Source organism: Bos grunniens, chromosome 5 (assembly GCF_055505025.1).
Source record: "Bos grunniens cultivar Pamir isolate PY7600 chromosome 5, Bosgru_T2T1.0, whole genome shotgun sequence".
NCBI lineage: Eukaryota > Metazoa > Chordata > Mammalia > Artiodactyla > Bovidae > Bos > Bos grunniens.
The window spans coordinates 45,206,027-45,233,414 of record NC_141169.1 but is presented as its reverse complement, the minus strand read 5'-3'; the positions used below and the strand labels follow the sequence as shown (position 1 = coordinate 45,233,414).

The window sequence follows — 27,388 nt, the reverse complement described above, 5'->3', positions numbered from 1 at the left end:
GAGGCCTGGCGTGCTGCAATTCATGGGGTTGCAAAGAATCGGACACGACTGAGCAACTGAACTGAACTGAACTGGAATTCATAATAAAATAGGTGTAAGTTCCTCTTTAGCAATAGTGCCAAATTCTTCCTGAGCAATGTCTTCAAGCAATGTCATTTCATAATTTTCTTGCAGATTAGTTCTTAGGACATCAGAATGTCCCTCTTCAGACATAAGAAAGAAAAAATTTAAAGTCAGTGGACCAATAAGCATTTCCTATTTACCACATGTCTCAAAGGGTGGAGCTTCCAAACCTGTCAGATAAGAGGGAAGTGAAAAGATGTTAAATACCAAGACCAGCTCACCCTGGTCAGCCTGGACTTTTGGCTTCTCAGTCAAGATGAAGGCTCTCCTTATTCTGGGGCTTCTCCTCCTTTCTGTCCCTGTCCAGGGCAAGGTCTTTGAGAGATGTGAGCTTGCCAAAACTCTGAAAAGACTTGGAATGGATGGCTTTAGGGGAGTCAGTCTGGCAAATTGTAAGTTAACTTCTCTTTCTCCTTTCAAACAGGTAATCATGTGTGGAACAGATACTAATAGAAGATGAATAATAAGAAAGGGACTTTGAACAAATGGTTTTTTTCTTTCTTGGTGGGTTTGTACACTTACAATTATTCAAAACATTGACTTGTTCCTTTAGAATCAAATGTACCAAGTGAAGGATTGATGCATGAAAGGGTCAAATTCTACAACATTCTAAGCATACCAGGTCCCCATGTACTCCTCTCAGTTCAGTTCAGTCACTCAGTCATGTCCAACTCTTTGCAACCCATGAATTGCAGCACGCCAGGCCTCCCTGTCCATCACCAACTCCCAGAGTTCACTCAAATTCAAGTCTGTCGATTCGGTGATGCCATCCAGCCATCTCATCCTCTGTTGTCCCCTTTTCCTCCTGCCCCCAATCCCTCCCAGCATCAGAGTCTTTTCCAATGAGTCAACTCTTCGCATGAGGTGGCCAAAGTACTGGAATTTCAGCTTTAGCATCATTCCTTCCAAAGAACACCCAGGACTGATCTCCTTTAGAATGGACTGGTTGGATCTCCTTGCAGTCCAAGGGACTCTCAAGAGTCTTCTCCAACACCACAGTTCAAAAGCATCAATTCTTTGGCACTCAGCTTTCTTCACAGTCCAACTCTCACATCCATACATGACTACTGGAAAAACCATAGCCTTGACTAGATGGACCTTTGTTGGCAAAGTAACATCTCTGCTTTTGAATATGCTATCTAGGTTGGTCATAACTTTCTTTCCAAGGAGTAAGCACCTTTTAATTTCATGGCTGCAGTCACCATCTGCAGTGATTTTGGAGCTCCAAATAATAAAGTCTGACACTGTTTCCACTGTTTCCCCATCTATTGCCACTAAATTTGCCAGCTGGCACATGTAGGCTGACTATTACATAAGATGCATTTGAGAACCTGGAATGTGTCTGTCAGCCCTTGGTGTTTTACTTCAGCCATTTCCAGTTTGGAACTTGGGTTCTGTAAGCCTGAGTAAGGTACTACTTTTCTCATTTTTAATCTTCCTACCATGATGTTGGCTTTTAACAGCAAAGTTTTTTTCAAAATTACATTGAACTCTCAAAAATTGATTGATTTCTCCTCAATCAATATTGGCACAAGGATCCCTGAAATGCAGCATAAAACATCATTTTTAAATTCTGACTCTAATTCATTAATTGTTTTTCATTTTCTTCCACAGAATTCAAGGTGTGCTCTAAGGAAAAGCTTTTTTGTACTTTAGTCCATATTTGTCAATGTCATCACTGTATTTTTCAGGTTGAATTCAGACATATCCTTTCCATAGCTATTTTTTTTAATGAATGAGCCAATGGCTAGATGAATGGATAGTTGAAATAGTTTTTCCTAATCTTTGATTCTTGTTGTCTGGTTTCTAGTTTGATACCCGAATTCAGCTTTCAGTTCAGTTTAGTCACTCAGTCCTGTCTGACTCTTTGAGATCCCATGGACTGCAGCATGCCAGGCGAATGTCCATCACCAACTCCCCAGAGCCTCCTCAAACTCATGTCCATCGCATCAGTGATGACATCCAACCATCTCATCCTTTGTTGTCCCCTTCTCCTCCCACCTTCAATCTTTCCCAGCATCAGGGTCTTTGCATCAGGTGGACAAAGTATTGGAGTCTCAGCTTCAGCATCAGTCCTTCCAATGAATATTCAGGACTGATTTCCTTTAGGATGGACTGGTTGGATCTCCTTACAGTCCAAGGGACTCTCAAGCGTCTTCTCCAACACCATAGTTCAAAAGCATCAATTCTTCAGTACTCAGCTTTCTTTATAGTCCAACTCCCACATCCATACATGAATACTGGAAAAACCATAGTTTTGACTAGATGGACCTTTGTTGGCAAAGTAATGTCTCTGCTTTTTAATATGCTGTTGAGGTTGGTCATAGCTTTTCTTTAAAGGAGCAAGTGTCTATTAATTTCATGGCTGCAGTCACCATCTGCAGTGATTTTGGAGCCCCCCAAAATAAAGTCTCTTAGTTTCCATTGTTTTCTTATCTATATACTATGGAGTGATGGGACTAGATGCCATGATCTTACTTTTCTGAGTGTTGAGTTTTAAGCCAACTCTTTTCACTGTCCTCTTCCACTTTCATCAAGAGGGTCTTTAGTTCTTCATCACTTTCTGCCATAAGGGTGGTATCATCTGCATATCTGAGGTTATCGATATTTCTCCTGGTAATCTTGATTCCAGCTTGTGCTTCATCCAACCTGGAATTATACATGGTATACTCTGCATATAAGTTAAATTAGCAGAGTGACAATATACAACCTTGATGTACTCCCTTTAACCATATTACCATTTGTTTCATCTTTCTATACAGGGTGGCATGGAAAAACAAGTGTCAAACCAAGATCTCAGGAGTTATGTTCAGGACTGCAGAGTCTAGCAGTGGTGTTTTCTTTCTTCAGCTTATTTCATCTCTTTTTCATATTAAGGAAATAATAGTTGAGTGGAAGTTTATGCTACCGTTCTTTCAAACAAATAATGTTTTTATAGAAGCGGAAGCGCATGGTCTTCCTTCTAAGAGGCTTAATGTTTGCCTCATGTGTTTATTGTTTGATATTAGCCTAGAGTATATTTACGTTTGTTAATTGACTTAAGCTAGTGAATATTTGTCTAAAATGTTGATTATCAAATATACCTCCAGTACATTCATTTCTTAATTAAATAACCCAGACGTAATCTTGAATGACGCAAGTACTCCTCAATACTCAATATAAATATAACAAAAGAATACCTTTTTGTTATATCAAACAAATTGATCTTAGGCAAAAATCCCACCTGTGTAAGCCTGTGACACCTTCATCTGTGGAGTTGTCTCTAAAAATAGTAAAAGATAACTACTCTTGTTGGGCAATATAAAATTTAAAAGGAAGCAGAATGCCAAATAGCTAAAAATGAAAACAGCCTGCCCTAAGGATTTTGTTTTCATAAAGTGTGACCTTTGAATTAGATGTTTTCTTAGAAATGCTGCATTTACACAACTTCAGGAATAAACTCAGAATTTATTTATCAACGTATTTTAAGCCTTTTAAAAAACTCATTTATGCACCTTGCTGATCGTGAAAGAATATAAAGAAGGATTAGATAAATTGTTGCTTTCTCTTAATTTTATTTGCTTAGATTAATGCCTTATGACTGAATTCAGAGGCAGATAATTTTGCAAATATTGAAATCATTGCTAATTAATCACAGGTATGAAATCATGCATGCTAAACATTTTCAATACATCTTTGCAATTCATATCTTGTCTTTTTCTGTTCAGAGCGATTTAGTGTCTCTGAAAAAGTGCCTATGTATATCTTAGGAAAAAATGATGTGACACTTGGTATTTCCTACCTCCTTACCTGTACCAAAGAAGATGGATATGGCTGCAGAAAAATTCATAAACATGTTCACAGATCTCACTTTATTTATTTATTTTTGTACTTTCGGCCATGCCACTGGCTTGAGGGATCTTAGTTCTCTGACCAGAGATTGAACCCCCACCCTCACCAGTGAAAGCTGGGGTCCTAACCACCAGACCCCGAGGGAGTTTCCCTCACATTAAATTCATAACCACAAATCTCAAATGGCCTCTCAAGTCTGCCTGGTTGTCTTAGTCACTTCTCTGCAATCCTTCAGTGTTGGTGTCCTGACTCTTCAAAATGGCTGCCATTTTACTTCTCTCACTTCAAAGTCCCATTTACCATTTACTTCTCTCATTTCAAAGTCTCATTTACCATTTACTTCTCTCATTTCAAAGTCCCAGCGCACATGCCAACCACTGGCCTTCCACACTCTTCTCTCAGTAGATAACCTGGCCTCACTTTACACTGCCAGAACAGAAGCAACTGATACAAAATTCTCCGCTCCTGGCCACAATATAAAGCTCACATTTTCCCTGGGCTCACCCTCCCTTCCTTAGCCTTTTTTCACTGGGATGAAGGGCCTTTGTTCCTGCCAATGGCAGTGTATCCACACGCAGTCTTTTTTTTTTTTACTTTTTATTTTGTGTTGGGATACAGCTGATTAACAAACAATGTTGTGATAGTTTCAGATGAACAGCGAAGGAATACAGCCATACACGTACATGTCCCCCAAACCCTCCTCCCATCCAAGCTGCCACTTAGCACTGAGCAGAGTTCCATGGACTCTACAGTAGGTCCTTGTTGGTTATCCATTTTAAATAAAGCAGTGTGTACATGTCCATCCCAAACTCTCTAACTATCCCTACCCTCATCCTTCCCCAGGGCAATTATAAGCTCGTTCTCTAAGTCAGCGAGTCTCTTTCTGTTTTGTGAGTTCATTTGTATCATTTCTTTTTAGATCCCACATATGAGGGTGCTATATGATATTGCTCCTTCTCTGTCTGGCTTACTTTCACTCAGTATGACACTCTCTAGGTCCATCTATGTTGCTACCAATGGCATTATTTCATTCTTGCTTATGGCTAATACTTCATTGTATATATGCACCGCATCTTCTTTATCTGTTCCTCTGTTGATGGACATTTAGGTTGTTTCCATGTCTTGGCTATTGTAAACAATCCTGCAATGAATATTGGGATGCGTGATTATTTTCAGATAATGTTTTTCTTTGGATATATGCCCAGAGTGGGATTGCAGGGTCATGTGGACGGGTCGTGGTGTGGAGTTCTGACAAAATCTGGTCCATTGGAAAAGAGAATGGCAAATCACTTCAGTATTCTTGCTTTGGAACCCCATGAACAGGATGAAATGGCAAAAAGATAAGACACTGAGAGATGAGCCCCTGAGGTCAATAGGTGTCCAATATGCTACTGGAAAGACTGGAGGAATAGCTCCAGAAAGAATGAAGAGGCTGAGCCAAAGCAGAAATGACACCCAGTTCTGGATGTGTCTAGTGGTGAAAGTTAAGTCCAATGCTGTAAAGAACAATATTGAATAAGAGCCTGGAATGTTACATCCATGAATCAAGGTAAATCGGATGTGGTCAAACAGGAAATTTGGCCTTGGAGTAAAAAATGAAGCAAGGCAAAGGCTAACAGAGTTTTGCCAAGAGAACGAGCTGGTCTTAGCAAACACCCTCTTCCAACAGCAAAAGAGGTGACTCTACACATGGACATCACCAGATGGTCAATACTGAAATCAGATTGATTATATTCTTTGCAGCCGAAATGGAGAAGCTCTGTACAGTCAGCAAAAACAAGACCTGGAGCTGACTATGACACAGATCATGAGCTCCCTATTGCAAAACTCAGACTTAAATTGAAGAAAGTAGGGAAAACCACTAGGCCATTCAGGTAAGACCTAAATTAAATCCCTTATGATCTTACAGTGGAAATGACAAATAGATTCAGGGGATTAGGTCTGATAGACAGAGTGCCTGGAGCAATATGGATGCAGGTACAGGAGGCAGTTACCAAAACTATCCCCAAGAAAATAAAATGAAAGAAGGCAAAATGGTTGTCTGAGGAGGCCTTACAAATAGTTGAGAAAAGAAAAGTGAAAGGCAAAGGAGAAAGAGAAAGATATACCCATCTGAATGCAGAGTTCCAAAGAAGAGCAAGGAGAGATAAGCAAGCCTTCTTAAGTGAACAATGCAAAGAAATAGAGGAAAACAATAGAATGGGAAATATTAGAGATCTCTTCAAGAAAATAGAGATACCAAGGGAACATTCCATGCAAAGATGGGTACAATAAAGGACAGAAAATGTAAGTAGTAACAGAAGCAGAAGATATTAAGAAGAAGTGGCAAGAATACACAGAAAAACTATACAAAAAAGGTCTTAATGACCTGGATAACCACAATGGTGTGGTCATTCACCTAGAGACATACATCCTGGAGTGTGAAGTCAAGTGGGCCTTAGGAACAAAGGTAGTGGAGGTGATGGAATTTCTGCTGAGCTATATCAAATCCTAAAAGATGATGCTGTTAAAGTGCTGCACTCAATATGCCAGTGAATTTGGAAAACACAGCAGTGGCCACAAGACTGATAAAGGTCAGTATTCAATCCAATCTCAGAGAAGGGCAATGCCAAAGAATGTTCAAACTATTGTAAAGTTGTACTCATTTCACATGCTAGTAAGGTTATGCTCGAAATCCTTCCAGCTAGGTTTCTACAGTATGTGAACCAAGAACTTCCAGATGTACAAGCTGAATTTAGAAAAGGCAGAGGAACCATAGATCAAATTGCCAACATTCATTCGGTCATAGGAAAAGCAAGAAAATTCCGGAAAAACATTTACTTCAGCTTCATTGACTATGTGAAAGCCTTTGACTGTGTGAATCACAACAAACTGTGGAAAATTCAAGAGATGGGAATACCAGACCACCTTACCTGCCTCCTGAGAAATCTGTATGCAGATCAAGAAGCAACAGTTAAAACCAGATATGGAAAAATGGACTAGTTAAAAATTGAGAAAGGAGTACATCAAGGCTGTATATCATTCAGTCTACTTATTTAGCTTTTATGCAGAGTACTTCATGTGAAATGCTGGGCTGGATGAATCATAAGCTGGAATCAAGATTGCTGGGAGAAATATTAATAACCTCAGGTATGCAGATGACACCACTCTAATAGCAGAAAGCTAGAGGAGCTAAAGATCCTTTTGATGAAGGTGAAAGAGGAGAGTGAAAAAGCAGACTTAAAACTCAGCATTTAAAAAACTAAGATAATGGCATCTGGTCTCATCACTTCATGGCAAATAGATGGGGAAAAAACAGAAATAGTGACAGAGTTCATTTTATTGGGCTCCAAAATCACCTTGGATGGTGACTGCATCCATGAAATTAAAAGACGCTTGTTCCTTGGAAGAAAAGCTATGACAAACCTAGACAGCATATTAAAAAGCAGAGACATCACTTTGCTTGAACCATCACAACCAAGGTTCACATAGTCCAAGCTATGGTTTCTCCAGTAACCATGTATGGATGTGAGAGTTGGACCACAAAGAAGGATGAGTACTGAAGAACTGATGCTTTCAAACTGTGGTGTTGGAGAAGACCCTTGAGACTCCCTTGGACTGCAAGGAGATCAAAGCAGTCAATTTTAAAAGAAATTAATCCCGAATATTCATTGGAAGGACTGATGCTGAAGCTGAAGCTCCAATACTTTGGCCACCTGATGTGAAGAGCCAGCTTATTGGAAAAGACCTTGAAATGCTGGAAAAGATCGAGGGCAGGAGAAGAAAGGGGCAACAGAGGATGAGATGGTTGGATGGCATCATTGACTCAATGGACATGAGTTTGAGCAAACTCCAGGAGACAGTGAAGGTCAGGGAACCCTGGCCTGCTGCGGTCCATGGGGCCGCAAAGGGTCGGACATGACTTCGCAACTGAAAAACAAAAACAGTTGCTCTATTTTATACTGTTCTCCATAGTGACTTTACTAATTTATATTCCCACTAACAGTGTAGGAGGGTTCCCCTGTCTCCACATCCTTTCCAGCATTTATTTTTTCCACAGGCAATCTTCATCACAGCCCTCTTACTACTCCAGTTCAAGCTGAGTGTTTTCTGCATCTGAGTTTCTCCCTCTTTGCTGGATGATTTTTATCACCATGCAAAGTGCCCTGGTAAACGTCTATCTTACAAAGAACTCTCCATGGACTCTACATAACCCTCCAAGGACAACATCATTCTCTGCTCCCTTTTATAGGAACACTTCTGGGATGAGATATCTATGCTAATCTTCTCTGTATCCTTCCAATTTTTGTATATTTGCTGCAGAGGCAAGCACAACTGTGAATTTTAAAGTAACTCATCTTTAGCCAGTCTTTCTAAAGCATTTAACAAAGTTTTCTTTGAACCAATTGTGTTCATAGTTGTATTTTGTTGGTTTCCATAATACCAAGCCACGAAATCACTGGAAAAAGTACTATTGATATAGTTTAGGAACACATGCCTGAGTCTGATGGAATGTAATTAGTAACCAGAAGTTTCTGGACTTAAATGTGTGAATAAGTCAGTTTTATAGAAAGACTGTATAGCTAGGCTGTGTAAAGTTCTTATAATTGGGTACTGAGGTTATTCCACTAGATTTCTGACTTGTATAAAGGATACTCTAATGATCTTACTTACAAGTAAATCTAAATGCATATCTTTTCCAAAAAGTAGTTTCTTGTGCTTGATTTAATAAGTATGAACAATTGAAATTTTTTGATACACGAAGTTGCTCTCTGACTTTCACCACGTCTATACGTGAAGATGCATATTTTCCCACAGCTTTTTCAATAATGGGTGCTTTAAAATATATTTATTTTAGTGGTAAAAGTTGGTATCTTTTAAAATATTTTGTGATTTTTTTTTTACAGTAGCTTAAACTCTTTAACATTTTAAAATATTTTAGGTATTTAAAAATATTAGTGTACTGCCATCTAGTGATAACTTTGTAAGAAAGAAAAGGGTAAGTCATACTTCAGTAATTTCACCTTATAATAGAGGAAACAGTTAAGCATATGCATTCATACCCCAAGTAATATACCCAATTAAGTGCGAACTCAAGAACAGAAAAATCCAAGCCAAGCTCTCATCCAAGAAAGATCTGAAAGATTCTTTTCTAATCCATTGTTCCTCCTAAGTCACAGCAGTACAGTCAAACCCAAAGTTCAGATGGTGAGGAAAATAATATTCTCATTCTTCAGATGAAAGCAGTTAATAAACCCTTTTTATATTTATACTGAAAATATTTCTAAATTTGCTCAATGCTCATAAAAAGAGTCATTTGAAGGAAAGGAGTTTTGTACCTACATATTTTGCATTTATATATAGATTATTTGGGAAATATATTTAACATCTCTTTGAAGAGTATAGAATTCTAATGTCATTCTGAATAGATTTCTCATGGTAGGTGTAAGAGTGTGGGCTTAATTTTACTTAGTTACATAGTACCTGTTTTGTTTTTATCCCTAGGTGAAAGAGCCTATTTTTTTTTGGCATTTGAGTGCCCACTCTGATGCTATACATGACATTTGGAAAGGGGATATGAGTCAAGGAATATTCTTTCTGTCCTTTGAGAGTAAAGAAATAATTTATACCCAATGAATACTCAAAATGACTACAATGTGCAAAATTCCATGAGCACACAAAGAAAGAAAACCGTGTGTTGTCTTGGAAGAAAGCAGTTGAAGGGACATACTGGCCACTTTCCCATGTGGTATTTTTAATGTAAGCACCAAATCAATTCCGTTGGAGTTCCTCATTTTACAGGTGTGGAAAGAAATTTAGGAAGATTCAGTAGCAAAGCAGTAATCCACTTAGGATCAGAAGAGCCAGTCTAGAGCATGTGACAGGGGGACTTAGTGGCGATTACTTACAGAAGACGGGAGACGGCATGAAAGACTCCCCAGATAAAGCATCAGGATCAACAGGTTAGAAAACTTTGTGAACACAACGGTATAGAAACCAGATATAAAGTAGCTAGTATTAAATCTAATAAAGAGTTCAAGCCCTTTTGGAGAAACTTTTAAACCTTTAGCGGAAGGCACTAATATAGACCCAAAGTCAACAGACATACCAAGTTCATGAACAGGAAAGTTCAACGTAGTAAGTGTGACAATTCCCTCCAAAGTGACTTAGCATTAATGCAAAGCCTATTAAAATTCCAAGAGGTTTTTCAAATCTTACTGGATATGACAATCTAGTTCTAAATTTTATGTGGAATTAAAAGTAAATGAAGAAAGAGACTGGGGAAGAGTTGCTCCATCAAATTCCAAGAGGTTTTTCAAATCTTACTGGATATGACAATCTAGTTCTAAATTTTATGTGGAATTAAAAGTAAATGAAGAAAGAGACTGGGGAAGAGTTGCTCCATCACATATGAAGGGCTATAATAAGATAGTGCAGACTTTCTACAAGAATAAACAAATAGGCCATGGAAAAATACAGAGGTACCAGAAACCACATGTATATGAAAACTAGAGTTTATGCTAAGATGGAAATTGCTACGGATTACACTGAAATAGAAAAATGAGATCTTTACCTAATACTACACATAAATATCAGTTCTAGGTGGATCAACGTGGACTTAATGGGAGGGGCAAAGATAGACTATTAAGAAGAAAATATAGAAAATAATTTTATGACCTCAGATTAAGGAAGAAAATTTTAATATACAAGTACAAATCATAACAGGAAAGATTGGTAAATGTGACTAACGTAAGAACTTCTGTTCATTAGAAGATACCACAAAGGCAGAGAAAAGACAAGTCCTAATGACTATCTGGGGTGAGAAATAGTCTCTCAATAAATAAACAATTAACATACTGTTAAAAAAAAAAAAAAGACAAGTCCTAAAGTGGGGAAACATACTTGAAACATACAAAAGTGACAAAGGATTAATATCAAGTATATATAATAAACTACAGATCTATAAGAGAATGACCGAAATCCAGTAGGAAAATGAGCAACAAACATGAACTGATATTTCACACACACACAAATAGTCCATAAATATATAAAATGATATCCAACTTCATCGGTAATCTAAGAAATGCACATTGAAATCACAGGTGCCATTTCATACCTGCTAGGTTGACCTCCCAAAAAAATTTAATCAGTTCTAAGTAAAGTAAATGTCCATATACCCTTCAGGGAAGCTTGCATCTTTGCACTTGGGGGGCATTTGCAATAATGCATACAGCAACATTATTTCTAACAGCAAAAAACTGGAAACAGCTCAGATGTCCACCAGTATTAGAGGAGATAAATAGTAGGACATGTATATAATGAAATACTACACAGGCTGAAAAGACAAGAAGTCTAACAGCACACTATGACCTAAATGAATCTTAAAATTATGTTGACTGGAAGAAGCAAGTCACGGAAGAATTCACACAGTATTATTCTGTTTATACTACTGGCAGGATCCAAGGATTCCAATTTCTCCACATCCTCACCAATGCTTATTTTATTTGTTGTTTGGGGTTTTGTTATATTTTGGTTTTATAATGGCCATCCTAGTGGGTAGGAGATGATATCTCATTTTTAGTTTAATAGGAATTTCTCTAGTTATTACTGATGATGATGATCTTTTCATATGCTTGTTGGCCATTCCAGGGATCAAGCCCATGCCCCCCACAGTGGAAGGCGGAGTCATAACCACTGGACTGCCAGGGAAGTCCCTCTCTTACCCATTCTTTAATCAGGTTCATTGTTTTGGTGTTGAGCTGTTAAGAGTTCTTTATATATGCTAAATATTGCCCTTTATCAGATATATGATTTACAATTTTCCTCCCATTCCATAGTTACCTTTTCACTCTGTTGATTATTTACTTTAGTGTGCACAGTTTTTAAGATATGAACCCACTAATCTGTGTTTGCTGTTGTTGCCTGTGTTTTTGGTATCTTATCCAAGAAATCTTTGCCAGATCCAAGGTCATTAAGTTTTTCTCCTATGTTTGCATCCAGGAGTTTTACAGTTTTAGGAGGAGATGAGGATTGAGTACAGTTTTCAGAAAGAGTATGGCTACATTCAAATTTCCTACTTTTAGGTCCCAGAACCATGAATCAATGGGAGAGAAATTAAAGTGGCTTGACTGAGATAATAGCAGTAGAGAGGAAGTAAGACTGAGTATATTTTAAATGTAGAGCCAACTTCGTTTGTTGATGGACAAAAGGTGAATATGAGAGAAAGAAATCAAGGATATCTCTATAGTTTTTGACCTAAGAAAGATTTATCTGTTTATTTTATTTTGGCTCTGCTGGGTCTCCACTGCTGTGCTCAGGCTTCCCCTGGTTGCAGTGAGTGGGGGATACTCTCTAGTTGTGGTGCATGGGCTTAGTTGCCTCACAGCATGTGGGATCTTCCTGGACCAGGGATAGAACCCATGTTCCCTGCATTGGCAGGTGGATTCTTAACCACTGGGCCACCAGGGAAGTCCAAAATTTTCTTATTGAGTATGTTGGGTTTGAGAAAATGATTAGACTACCAAATGGAAACATCAAGTACTCATTTGGATGTATATATCTGGAATTCACCAACTTGATGGATGTGAGTTTGAGCAAGCTCTGGGAGTTGGTGATGGACAGGCAAGCCTGGCATGCTGCATGGGATCACAAAGAGTCAAACACGAATGAGTGACTGAACTGAACTGAGTCTGGAATTCTGGGACAATTTAATGGTTGGAGATATAATTGTGTGAGGTTATCAGTGTCCAGATAGTGTTTAAAGCAGTGGGACCAGGTGAGATCACCAGGAGATTGTTGATGGATAAAGAAAAAATGTCATCAGCCTGAACCATAGGGAGCTCCTATGCCTAGAAAAAGGGGAAATAGAATGATGCAATTAAAAAGACAGAGGCAGAAGCTTATGAGGTAAGAGAACCAAGGAAGAAAGGAAAAGGGTGAGAAGGGAAAGAAGAGAGAGAGGGAGGGAGAAAGGAGGGAAGACAGGGAAGGAGAAGGGAGAAAAAGAAGAGGAAAAGTAGAGGAAGGAAGAAAGGAGGGAGGGAGGGAAAGAGGGAAAGAAAAGTTGGGTGTCTCAGAAGCCAAGTTTCACAAAACAGGGAGTGAAGTGTGTCACATGCCACTGAGGGTTTTGATGAGATGAAGACTAATCTGAGCTTTTGGCTTGACATCTGGAATTCATTGGTGACTTCCAGTTGAATGATTTTAATGGAGTGGTGAGGATAAAAGGATGATTAGAGTGAATTCAGGAGGGAATGGAAGGAGAGAAAAGAGTTTTTAAAAGAGTAAAGAAATGGGAAAGTAACTGGAAGGGGATGTTGTTATTAACTGGTGGATGTCTGGAATCTTACACAAACCAAGGGTCATGATGATGTATTCAGGAATGGCCAAGCCATATTTGAAAGATCATCTTCCACTTGTTGACTTAGACAAAGTTGAAGGCCCACAAGGAGCATAGATTTTTACAAAATATCCACCTTCCAGTGAGCCGGTTTTGAGTTGTGAGAGTATGTAAAGATCCAGAATAGTAATCTCATTAAGGCCTCCACAGTCCTAACAATGGAATTTCATATTTTTCTCACATAGTACACCTGTGTGTCCTCATAGGATACTTGAAAGGCATAATGAACTTTTACCAGAACATGGTATATATTGACTTCAAAAGAACCTTTGTTTCTAGCAAGGACACAAAGTCACTATAACTCTAGCCTTCTAGATTGTGGTCCCACTTACACTATGGAGAAGTTCATTTGCCTCCATATACAAATATACTCCTTAAATATATTTATTTATTCAGGATAATTTGTGAGTTAGCATATGAAATTAGAGCCCATTCTTTTTGGGAAAAATCATGTAAGAGAATTCTTTTGTAAAAATGGAGAGTACTACTAGGCTGTGAAATTGGTGACATCCTAGATCCAAAGTTCCTTTTACCTTCTACTTAGAAACCAGCCAGTGCAACAAGGTGGCAAGGGAGACACCCTCTGAATTTGCTTCCTAGCACTGCTGTAACAATGCACCACAAAAACAACAAATGTATTGATTCATGGTTCTGAGACCTAGAAGTAGGAAACTTTAATGCAGCCATACTCTTTCTGAAAACTGTGCTCAATCCTCATCTCCTCCTAAAACTGTAAAACTCCTGGATGCAAACATAGGAGAAAAACTTAGTGACCTTGGATCTGGCAAAGATTTCTTGGATAAGACACCAAAAACACAGGCAACAAAAGCAAACATAGATTAGTGGGTTCATATCTTAAAAACCTGTGCACACTAAAGTAAATAATCAACAGTGAAAAGGAACTGTGGAATGGGAGAAAAATTGTAAATCATATATCTGATAAAGGGCAATATTTAGCATATATAAAGAACTCTTAACAGCTCAACACCAAAACGATGAACCTGATTAAAGAATGGGTAAGAGAGGGACTTCCCTGGCAGTCCAGTGGTTATGACTCCACCTTCCACTGTGGGGGGCATGGGCTTGATCCCTGGAATGGCCAACAAGCATATGAAAAGATCATCATCATCAGTAATCACTAGAGAAATTCCTATTAAACTAAAAATGAGATATCATCTCCTACCCACTAGGATGGCCATTATAAAACCAAAATATAACAAAACCCCAAACAACAAATAAAATAAGCATTGGTGAGGATGTGGAGAAATTAGAATCCTTGAATACTGCCAGTAGGAATGTATTAATAATATGGTGTATGGACTGTGGAAATCAGCATGAAAATTCCTTTAAAAATTCAAAATAGAGCTTCCTTGTTGTTCAGTTGCTAAGCTGTGTCTGACTCTTTGTGACCCCATGGACTCAGCACACAGGCTTCCCTGTCCTTCACTATCTCCCAGAGTTTGCTCAAATTCATGTCCATTGAGTTGGTGATGCTATCTAACCATCTCGTTCTCTGCCACCCCCTTCTCATTTGGCCTTCAATCTTTCCCAGCATCGGGGTCTTTTCCAATGAGTTGGCTCCTTGCATCAGTGGCTCAGTGGTAAAGAATCCACCTGCCAAAGCAGGAAACAGGGGTTCAAGCCCTGATCTGGAGGATCTCACATGCCACGGAGCAGCTAGGCCCATGCACCATAACTACTGAACCTGTGCTCTAGAGCCCAGGAGCCGCAACTACTGAAGCTCACGTGGCGTAGAGCCCACACTCTGCAGTAGAGAAGGCACCTCAATGAGAAGCCTGCACACTGCAATTAGAGAGTAGCCCCCACTTGAGACAGCTAGAGAAAGCCTGTGCAGCAATGGGATTCTCCAGGCAAGAATACTGGAGTGGATTGCCATTCCCTTCTCCAGAGGAACTTCCCAACCCAGGGATCAAACGCTGGTCTTCTGCATCGCAGGCAGGTTCTTTACCATTTGAGCTATAGGGAAGTCTTAATTGAAGACCCAGTATAGCAATAAATAAATAAATAAATATATAAATAAATTTTTAAAAAAGCCCACATGTGATAAAATGTAACCATTTCTTTTTATATTAAAAAATACTCCTCAAAATAGAATTACCATGTGATCTGGCAATCCCTCTTCTCATATCCAAAAGTATTAAAAGACAGGATTTTGAAAAAAATATTTGCACACACATGTTCATTGTGGCATTTCACTCACAATGTCCAAGAATGGAAGCAGTCCAAATGTCTGCTGATAAACGGATGAATAATGTGTGTTTTATTCATACAATGGAATATTCTTCAGTCTTAAAAGAAGGAAGAAATCCTGTCACATGCTGCAACATGGATGAGCCTTGAAAATATTATGCTGAGTTAAAAAAGCCAAACATAAAAGAACAAATACTGTATTATTCCACTTTTGTGAAACATCTTGATAAGTCACCAGCAAAAAATTATGATTCTAGGTTTCCTGTAAAAATCATGGAAACAGAAAGTAGAATAGTGGTTGCCAGGTGCTTGGAGGAGAGAAAAATAGAGAGTTGTTTTTGGGTGGATATACAGTTTTACTTTTTCATGAAAAAGTTCTAGAGACCTATTACACAACAATGCATGTTGTGAATATAGTTGACTTTACTGAACTGTACACTTAAAAATGGCTAAGAGGTTAAATATTATGTATTTTACAATTTTTAAACTGCAAAAATGTGATAATAAATGATTTAACACATTGTAAAAATAAGCCTGAGCTTATGCAAATATAAACAAATAAATGTAACTTATGGGTGAATTGACAAGGAATGGAATATTTGCAGAGTTTCAGGTATCTCCATACAAAGTATTTACTAATGATAAAGGGGAAAAATTAAACTTAGGGGTGAATGATAAGGAATGGGATATTTGCATAGTTTTAGATATTTCCACAAAAAGCAGTTACTAATGATTAAGGGGAAAACATTAAGTTCACAGTGGAGGTGCCTCATAGACCCAGCCTTAATTGAAGTGATCAAAGTGATTATCATCAGTAATGGGAGAAGTGAAAGTCATGTGCTGACAGGATGCATTGAAAGGAATACAGCCTAATATCTGTAATATTCCTGCCAAAAATACACAACCTGAATCTAGTCATGAGGAGAAATCAGACAAACCGAAATTGAATGATATTTCTATAAAGTAAATTACTATGATTTCAAAACTGTCAAGGTCATAAAAGTCATGAAAAGACTAAGGAACTGTTGTAGCCTAGAAGGACTAAAGAGAAATGACAAAGACATTGTGTGATGATAAACTGAATTCTTTTTCTCTAAAACACTATTGCTAAATTTACCAACATTTGAATAGGGTCTAAGTTGATAGGAAAGTTGTTGTTGTTCAGTCACTAAGTCTTGCCAAATCTTAGTGACCCTATAACTGCAGTACGCCAGACTTTCCTGCCCTTCATTATCTCCTGGAGTTTGCTCAAACTCATGTCCATTGAGTTGGTGGTGCTATCCAACCATCTCATCCTGTTGTCTCCTTCTCCTCCTGCTGCTGCTGCTAAGTCACTTCAGTCGTGTCCAACTCTGTGCGACCCCATAGACGGCAGCCCACCAGGCTCCCCCATCCCTGGGATTCTCCAGGCAAGAACACTGGAGTGGGTTGCCATTTCCTTCTCCAATGCATGAAAGTGAAAAGTGAAAGTGAAGTCGCTCAGTCCTGTCCGACTCTTAGCGACCCCATGGACTGCAGCCTACCAGGCTCCTCTGTCCATGGGATTTTCCAGGCAAGAGTAGTGGAGTGGGGTGCCACTGCCTTCTCCTCCTACCTTCAGTCTTTTTCAGCATCGGGTCTTTTTCAGAATGAATCGACTCTTCACATCAGGTGGCCAAAGTATTGGAGCTTCAGCTTCAGCAACCGTCCTTCCAACGAATATTCAGGGTTGATTTCCTTTAGGGCTGACTGGTTTGATTTCCGTGCAGTCCTAAGGACTCTCAAGAGTTTTTCCAGCTCCACAGTTCAAAAGCATCAATTCTCAGGCACTCAGCAACTCTCATAGCCATACATAGCTACTGGAAAAATCATAGCTTTGACTATATAGACCTTTGTCGGCAAAGTGATGTCACTGCTTTTTAATATTCTGTCTGGATTTGTTATAGCTTCCCTTCCAAGGAGCAAATGTCTTTTAATTTCATGGCTGCAGTCACCATGCACAGTGAATTTGGAACCCAAGAAAATAAAATATCTCACTGTTTCCACTTTTCCTTCTTCTATTTGACATGAAGTAATGGGATCAGATGCCATGATCTTAGTTTTTTAAATGTTGAGTTTTAAGCCAACGTTTCTACTCTCCTCTTTCACACTCAAGAGGCTCTTTAGTTCTTCTTCACATTCTGCCACTAGAGTAGTATCGTGTGTATCTGAGGTTGTTGATATTTCTCCCAGCAATCTTGATTCCAGCTTGTGATTTATCCAGCCTGCCATTTCTCATGATATACTGTGCATACAAGTTAAATAAACAGGGTGACAATATGCAGCCTTGTTGTACTCCTTTCCCAATTTTGAATCAGTCAGTAATCGGTATATTAATTCATTACCCAGAAGTCTCAGCCAGAGTTATCAAACTCCTTTCAGTAGGTTCACACATTCCAGGCCATCTTTAAGTTTTACCCCAGGGAGTTCACAAGGATACTTTTCCTTTCATCTCAATAATTTACCTCCCCTCTCTCCTGTATTAGAACCCTGTTTCTTAGAACTCACTTATTCTATCTTATTTGCTCTTTTAAACTTTTATTTATTTTTTGGCCAAGCTGCATGGCTTGCAGAATCTAAGTTCCCCAACCAAGGACTGAACCTGGGCCCTGGAAGTGAAAGCACCAATTTCTAGCCACTAGACTGCCAGGGAATTCCCAGGAATACATCATTTTGTAATTTCTAGAGACATAAGCCTTTATATAGTACATCTTTTTAAGTGTCAAAAAAGAACATGTTATTAACAGATCCAAATATCTTTCATTTCTGTAAGAAGTCAAAAAGCAGATAAACTTAAAGCTATATTTGATAATTAATGTTTCAATAATTTCTCTTTTTTGAAAATGACCTACATATTCAACTTAAAGTTAAGGTTACAAAAATATTTTGGAAACTATTTTTAAGTAGGTATATTATATAAAACATAAGGATGGTTGCAAAATTCATTTATAAACTTTCCTCCACTTATATCCACTTAATCCAAGTGTTCTTAACAATCATGCTGAGTTGCCATGGAAATTTCATGAGATACTAAAATTAACCATCATTTTAAGTTTTTTTCTTGTTGACAAAGCAGGCAAGTAGTAAAAATCACAGAAAGAAAGAAACGTAAAATTTACATGTCTTTTTTTCTGCACCATATTGAAGTACATTAAAGAAATAATTTTTATGTAAATTGAGTTCTTAGATTGAATTTATAATTTTATCATCTCAAACATGTAGTAGAGATAACATAAACTTATTTGATGAGCCTAATTTATTTTATTAAAAAATATATTTAGTTATTTGCCTGCACCAGATCTTAGTTGTGGCATTCAGGATCTTTATTTGCAGCATGTGGGATCTAGTTTCCTAGACCAGGAACTGAACCTGGGCCTCCCTACTGGATGCTCAGAATCTTAGCCACTGGACCACCAGGGAAATCCCATGACTAGACTTAATTTATACAAATGTTTCTATTTTCTTTAAGCCAGTTAAATAGAGCCCTTTCACAAGTTTTTAGGAATATATCCAGAGGGAGAAAAATATCCCATATACATAACATATATACACAGATAAATATAGACTTATAGATAGATGCAGCAATCTTACAGGTCTCAATTAAACATTTTAGCCACATTCAGGTACAGTAGTACAAAATTCAATAGCTTAGGAAAGAATCGTTAGCTCTAAATGGTGTTTCTGCAGATGGAACAAGGTAAGTTTACACACTCAGATGGCTGACCCCTTTTACCAAGATTTATGGGTACACCTTCTAAGTTTTTACTTGTCTTTAAAAGGTAATCTTATGAAGGCTGTGGACAAAATCTGGAGTAAGAGAGCTTATGAAAATATCAAATAACAGTTTGTTCTTAAAATCTATATATTTTTCCAGTCCCATGTTTGCTTTAGGCAACAGTTATTACTTTGGATGCTTGCATTTCAAAGATATGGTAAGGTCAATATTTCTATAGCACTGAGAAAAAATTGTAGGGTTTATCTAAGAAGGAACTCAGGCATACTTGCCTATTATCAGAAATCTAAGTCAATTACTATAATACTTTGTTTAACAGTAAGATAGCATAGTTCAAGGATATTTAAATTAAAAAAATTTTTTTTGTAGTGGAGCCCCAAAATACGGGAAGGTCTGAACATGGTTGTGTCTGCTTAGAATATAACAGACAATAAATCAAGCCTACCTGTGCATTTTCTGGACCTTTGCCCAAACTCTTTGCCAGCTATCTTTATTTAATTTTTTAAACCTGCTTGAGTGACATCTGCAGTTATTGATGCTTATTTTCTGATCTTCCCCTCCTAATCTTAAGAAGGTGTTTTTTTTTTTTTTTTCCTTCACACTAACCAAGGTATTCTATACCTATCTTTCTCCTTCTTTCTTTCTTTTCGTTGCAATTTGATCTTCCCATAGGTAAAAATATGACCTTTGTTAAAATGTGGGCTCTCTTAAAATTCCTTTTAGGTGTAAAAGTTTAAATCTTAAATAAATGTATTCCAGTTGTGATTCTCAACCAGTGAGTCTATTATGGCTTGAAACTATTTTTAGGATTTAACCATGGACACAAGAGGTGTCTCTTAAGAAATGTAGCCCTCTCAAGATTAAAAGCCACTCCAGAGAAAGCCTAAGGAAGGAAAGACCTTCCTTGTTATAAGTGAAAAAGAAACCTCTATCTCCCACAAAGTGAGACACCTTGAATCACTGATCTCCTAACATGTGTTACCTGAAAGGTGATACTGCTATGAAAGTTTTTCCTTCACAAGCCTGGTAACGAAGGTAGAGGTGATAGAGGCCTTTAGAAACTAAGACCCCTTATTAAGACAAAGTCCTTTGAGAGCCAGCACGGTTGGACAAAGAGAAGGTTGTCTGTCACTTACGTCTTAGGCTCCTAGCTGGCTGACTAGCTGCTGATGCAAGCTTGACAGACAACCTGCACCCCTCAAGTGGCAGAAACCAGAGGGAGGATTCTCACTGGTTACAAAGCCAAGTTCTCAGCATATAAAACAAGGCAAATAGAGATTCTCATCTTATGGCTTTTCATCTTTATGACAAATGACAGAGACAAAGAAACATAACTCTTTCTGGGAGGTTAACAGTTAATAACTATAGGTGTTGATTACCAAAACCAAATTCACAAGAGTTATGATTCAAGATCTATTTTCACAAATGTTTTTCTCCTGCTGCTGTGAATTCAGAAAGGAAGGGACAAGGAGAAAGTTTTATCCTCCTCTCTTGACTGTGCACTACAGAGAGCTGAGAGACTGACATGGTAAGAATTCTTACTTTCTGGTGGTCTGTTGTCAGTTATCCCATATCTCAACTGCAGTCTCTAGGGAGAATGGAGTATTTCAGCCTGTCATTGTTCCATCCTCTTCACTAGAAACCGTACAGGATGAAACATTTGTTTCCCTTTTACCCTTTTCAGTTTTTGACTGGGTCTCTGTAATCACTGCAGATGGTGACTGCAGCCATGAAATTAAAAGACGCTTACTCCTTGGAAGGAAAGTTATGACCAACCTGGATGGCATATTGAAGAGCAGAAACATTACTTTGCCAACAAAGGTCCGTCTAGTCAAGGCTATGGTTTTTCCTGTGGTCATATATGGATGTGAGAGTTGGACTGTGAAGAAGGCTGAGCACAGAAGAATTGATGCTTTTGAACTGTGGTGTTGGAGAAGACTCTTGAGAGTCCCTTGGACTGCAAGGAGATCCAACCAGTCCATTCTGAAGGAGATCAGCCCTGGGATTTCTTTGGAAGGACTGATGCTGAAGCTGAAACTCCAGTACTTTGGCCACCTCATGTGAAGAGTTGACTCATTGGAAAAGACTCTGATGCTGGGAGGGACTGGGGGCAGGAGGAGAAGGGGACGACAGACGATGAGATGGCTGGATGGCATCACTGCCTCGATGGACCTGAGTCTGAGTGAACTCCGGGAGTTGATGATGGACAGGGAGGCCTGGCATGCTGCGATTCATGGGGTCGCAAAAAGTTGGACATGACTGAGCGACTGAACTGACTGAACTGACTGACTGTAACCAAAAACAGATTAACAAGAGAAAAGGAAACAAGTATAGTAACATATACATCTCATGTATACTTATGAGAAATGCAGAGATGAGTAACTCAAAGAAGTGGCTGGAATTTGGATTTATCGATCATCTTGACAAATAACAACATATATTGAGAGGAAAGACTACACAGAGAAAAAGAGTAATAGGGGCCAAGGGTGCCAAATTTCAGGACGATAAATACATTACAAACTGATGGAAGATAATATGTAGTCAAAATGGCTGTTTTGTAGTCTTCTGGTGCTGTCTTGAGGCTGGTAAGTGTTAAGGGTTGTTTCTACACAAATTTATGTTCTGCTTTCAGGATGATAAGGGGAGGAGAGAACATTTCTGGGATCTGATTCTTCTCAATTGCTTTCAGCTCAAAATAATCCTTGGGCAAAAGGCAAGATTTTGGGGTGGCATAGTCTGTTATTCCTCTATAGGTTTTACTATAAAGTTCCCTTGGTTTACAATGACACTTTATGTCCTAACATGGAAATTGAAGTAAGGCATTGTCAGAAAGGAGTTAGAAATGTTATTCACATGATGCTTACTAATTATAATAAGACATGGATTTATAAATTAAGAATTTACAAGAGACAGCAAAAGTATTTAGTATAGGAATCTGGCTGAGCCACAGGGTGCTGTGCTGTACTGATCAGAACAACAGGCAGTGTGTCGTGTTCTTTTGTGAAAAGTATATATAAAATAATTTTAAGTGAAAAAGATAAAGACAATATACTGCAGACATATAAAATGACTTAATGTAAATGCATGTTAATCAAAGATGGGAGCTCATTTTCAGTTGAGTAAAATGTTCATTCAGGTTTTTTTTCTCTAAACTTGCTCAACTTCATAATAAAACAGGAGGAAATTTCTTTTTTGGCAATAGTGCTAATCCCAGTTTTTCCTGAGCAATGTCTTTAAGCAATCTCATTTCATTATTTTCTTGCAGGTTAATTCTTAGATTATCAGAATATCTCTCTTCAAATGTAAGAAGGAAAACTTTTAAGTCAGTGGACCAATAAGCTCTTTTTGTTTTCCACATATCTCAGAGGGTGGAGTGACCAAACCAGTGATATAAGAGGGAAGTGAAAAGATGGTAAATAGCAAGTCCAGCTCACCCTGGTCAGTCTGGAGGTCTGGCTTCTCAGTCAGTGTGAAGGCTGTCCTTATTCTGGGGCTTCTCCTCCTTTCTGTCACTGTCCAGGGCAAGGTCATTGAGAGATGTGAGCTTGCCAGAACTTTGAAGAAACTTGGATTGGATGGCTATAAGGGAGTCAGTTAACTCTGACTCTGTTAGTTAACTCTTCTTCATCCCTCCAAATAGGTAGCCAGGTGTGGAACAGATACTAATAGAGAATGAATAATAAGAAAGGGACTTTGGGTGAATGGCTTTTTTCTTTCTTGGAGGGTTTGTACACTTATATCAGCTTGTTCCTTTAGAATCAGATGTACAAGCTGAAGGATTGAGGCATGGGAAGTTCAAATTCTATACCGTTCTAAGCATGCCAGGTTCCCATGTACTCCTCTAGCACCACTAAGTTTGCCAGCTGGCACATGAAAGCTGACTATAAGACATATTTCAGCACCTGGGATATCTCTTTCAAGCACTTGATATCTGACTCTATCCATTTCCAGTTTAGAAGTTGGGTTCTTCAAGCCTGAGTAAGACTAAGATTTTCAATCCCCCTCCCATGATGTTGCAGAGAAGGCAATGGCACCCACTCCAGTACTCTTGCCTGGAAAATCCCATGGATGGAGGAGCCTGGTGGGCTGCAGTCCATGGAATCGCTAAGAGTCGGACACGACTGAGAGACTTCATTTTCACATTTCACTTTCATGCATTGGAGGAGAAAATGGCAACCCACTCCAGTGTTCTTGCCTGGAGAATCCCAGGGACAGGGGAGCCTGGTGGGCTGCTGTTTATGGGGCAAATTCACCTCAAATACCAAATTCACCTCTAGGTATCATAAGAAATTTTCTTTCATCCAGAAAATACTCATTTTTCCTAATAAAAGTATTTTCCACTAGTGTATATATCTGCATCAAACAACCAAACCCACTCAACAATTCTGTTGATTTTCTATTCTAGGCTCAACCTTACCTGAGAGATGGGAGCAGAAGAGCATCTTTTAATATTTAAAAAAATATATCATTTCATTGGTATTACCAAATGATTTGCCAATGAAAGAATTTTCTTAAAAGCCCTTTAACACAAAAGTGTTAAAATATTTCACAAGTAAATACATCTTTATACTTATAAAAAAGTCATTACGAAAGTAGAATTAGTTAAATTGAACTAATTGGGCTATGAACTCTAAGTCTAGTTGTGTTGCTGTTTATAATCTAAAAATATTTTTATTCAGGGTTGTGTTTGACCAAATGGGAAAGCGGTTATAACACAAAAGCTACAAACTACAATCCTAGCAATGAAAGCACTGATTATGGGATATTTCAGATCAACAGCAAATGGTGGTGTAAAACCCCCAAAGCAGCTGACGGCTGTCCTGTGTCCCACAGCAGTAAGACAAAATGAAGTTGAGTGATGGCTCAGGCCACATCTGGTTACACCTATAAGAACAGAGATTCAGTAGAAATGAAAATGTCTTGAAGAGTTCATTAGGGACCTAGAAAAATTCCACCATAACTTCTATAAACACTCTATTATCCTTCTCCTAATTTCTTAACTAAGAAATTAAAAAGCTGGTATCTTAAAAGGTTGCTGTTTGCTAACATACAGGTTAATTTACACATCTGTTTAATTGGAGTGAAATAAACATTCTATTGAGTTTCTTTTGAAATAGAGATAACGTATAATCTTAGGTGCACAAAATATTGGAGAACAATCTAAAATTTATATTGTTAAATTTTTATACATTAAAATTCCTAATAAAGAAGATTAGTCTAAGAATATCTTTTGTAACCAGGTAATTTACTTTAAAAAATATTTTGTATTATAATCTGTGAAGTGAAATTCGCTCAGTTGTGTCCAACTCTTTGGGAACCCATGGACTATACCGTCCATGGAATTCTCCAGGCCAGAATACTGGAGTGGATATATGTTCCTTCTCCAGGGGATTTTCCCAACCCAAGGATCAATCCCAGGTCTCCTGCACTGCAGGTGGATTTTTTTTTTTTTTTTTTTGTAGGTGGATTCTTTACCAGCTGAGCCACCAATATATATATACACATCTGTATATATATATATACACATATATATACACCAATATATACACATCTGTCCCACATATGAACATGTAAGCAATGTATTTCACATAAAAAGAAACTGTAGTAAATTTACTGCTTTACAATATGCTCTTTATTATACAAAATTGTTTTTATCAACAAATACCAATCTTTATTATATTTCAAGATGAATAAATTCCACTAAATAAATATTCTATAATTTATCTACCCAACTCACACTGTTAAGGACTTAGGCTATAATTTCTCCTTTTATTAATTGCTTTGAAACATCTTATACACACATTTTTGGATGCATCTCTTATTGTTTCTTTAGGTTAAACTTCCAGTAATAGAATTGCTAAGCGAAAAACTGCTAGACCAGTTTCTGCTTGTTTGTTTTGTTCTGTTTTTGTGGTGCATAGTAAGAAAAAGAAGCTTCTATCACATATTCAATAGTTCCAAAGATTCCGATGACTTTGGAAAATGAGAAACAGAATGCTTTATTTCATGCCAAATTGGATGGAATAAGGAAAGAGTTTTATTCCAACATTCACAGATACACTCACTCTTAAAAAATAATTTTAGTTGTTTTTTTCCTCAACCTAAGAGAATTTAGTTGTTCTTTCATTACCCTAAGAGAATAAACTTACATGAAATTTCTGTGTTGTTTTCATTTCTCACCACCTTATTTTCATAATTAATGGAAAATGACATAGCTAAAGCTGTAGCATGTGCAAAGAAGATTGTCAGCGAGCAAGGCATTACAGCATGGTATGTTGTTTTTGTTTGTTTGTTTGTTTTCTCCTTCCAGTTCTATTGAGATGTAATCGACATACAGCATTGTAGAAGTTTAGGGAGTATAGCCTAACGATTTGACTTACATACATCATGCAATTATTGTCACAATGTTTAGTGAACATCCATCATGTCATATGGATACAGAATTAAAGAAATATAAGAAAATGTGTGATCAAAATTCTCAGGCTTTACTCTCAACAGTTTTCATTATAACATATAGCAGTGTTAATTGTATTGATCACATTCCAAATTACATCCTTAGTATTTATTTTTCTTATTCCTAGAAGTTTGTAGTACCTTTGACTGCCTTTGTCTAATTCCTCACCCCTCACCCCTCAGCCTCTTACTTCTGGTAACCACATATCTGACCTCTTTTTCTATGAGTTTGTTTGTATGTTTGTGTTTGAAGTATAATGGACCTACAACAGTATGTAAGTTCATGTCACAGAGCATGGTATGTGTTAAGCATTAAAGAGGAGAGCTGGGGACTTCCCTGGTGTCCAGTGTTGAGCCTTTTTGCTCCCAACATAGGGGATACTGGACAGGGAACCACTTGGCATGTGATGGAGCCAAAAAAAAAAAAAAGGGGGTGATGGGGGGACTGGGGGCTTTTGGCAATGCCTCGGGCCAGGTGGGATTTTAGACCCCAACCCCACTACCAAGAATCAACCCCCAACCCCAGCACTGGAATGGCGGAGTCTTAACAACTGGACCACCAGGAAAGTCCCAGATGAGAGCTCTTTTATCCAACTTATGGGAGAAGCGAGGGAATATTCCCAAGTATGTTACTGAGAACTGAAAATTACAGCTTTAGGTTTATGCTAGACAATTTATTACATAGAAACAATCTATTTTCAGTGATTCAGAACCTTATTCTTTTATTCCTCAATTTATTTTAGGGGATTCTAAAGTTTTTAAGGTTTTACAGGCTCTACTAATTCCTTGTCATATCTTGAAATTATTTTTGGAATTAAGTAAATGTGGAGTGCGCTCTGCAGTTGTGTTGTGGACTACGTGGGACTCACCATTTGTGTTCGGCATTCTGTGCCCCAGTGAAGGGGTAGATGTGAAGTCCTTGGTATACATGTCTCCAGTTAATAAATAGCAATATTCGGATCTGTCTGTAGACTCTATTTCATGTACTGATAAACTATTTTGTTCTCCCAAAGGATTTGAAGTATGTACATTACAATGAAGCTATGTTTTAGCCTAAGTACCATTTGTTTCATCTTTCTCCACAGGGTGGCATGGAAAAGTCATTGTCGAGACCATGACGTCAGCAGTTATGTTGAGGGTTGCACCCTGTAACTGTGGAGTTAACATTCTTCAGCTCATTTTGTCTCTTTTTCATATTAAGAAAGTAATAGTTGAGTGAAAGCTTATACCATCATTCTGTCAAGCAAATAATGGTTTTACAGAAGCAGGAGCTGTGGTCTTTCTTTTAAGAGAATTAAAATGTATTAATATGCTACTTGTTTGATACTAGGCCTACAACATTTCTGAGTTTGCTATTAAAACTAATGCTGGTGAATATTTGCCTAAAACCTTAATTATCAAATATATCTCCAGCATATTCAGTTCTTAATCAAAAAAGATCATTTATGCATCTTACTGATCATGAAGGAATAAAAAGGGGAATTTGGTGAGCTGTTGCATTTCCTTAATATTATTATCTTAGATTCATGCATTATGACAGATTCAGAGGCTGATGAGTTTGCAAGTATTGAAATAATTGCTATTAAACAAATGTAAATTTATGCTTGCTGTAAAAAAAATGCATTTTCATTAAAAGCTTT

The 27,388-nt window shown here is 37.9% G+C and overlaps 1 protein-coding gene across 2 annotated transcripts; it reads left to right on the top strand.

Moving 5' to 3' along the window:
- The first annotated feature begins 319 nt into the window (after positions 1 to 319).
- On the top strand, positions 320 to 27,388 carry LOC147371852 (lysozyme C-2-like). Of its 2 annotated transcripts, XM_086400047.1 has the most exons (5): positions 380 to 515; positions 23,975 to 24,119; positions 24,892 to 24,902; positions 25,490 to 25,565; positions 26,834 to 27,388. In XM_086400047.1, the coding sequence occupies exons 1-5, from the start codon at positions 380 to 382 to the stop codon at positions 26,898 to 26,900; spliced, it is 435 nt and encodes a 144-aa protein (XP_086256173.1). In that variant the 3' UTR covers positions 26,901 to 27,388. The 2 variants fall into 2 exon arrangements, with proteins under 2 accessions (XP_086256172.1, XP_086256173.1); XM_086400046.1 differs by lacking the exon at positions 24,892 to 24,902 and having other exon boundaries at positions 320 to 515; positions 23,975 to 24,132; positions 25,492 to 25,565.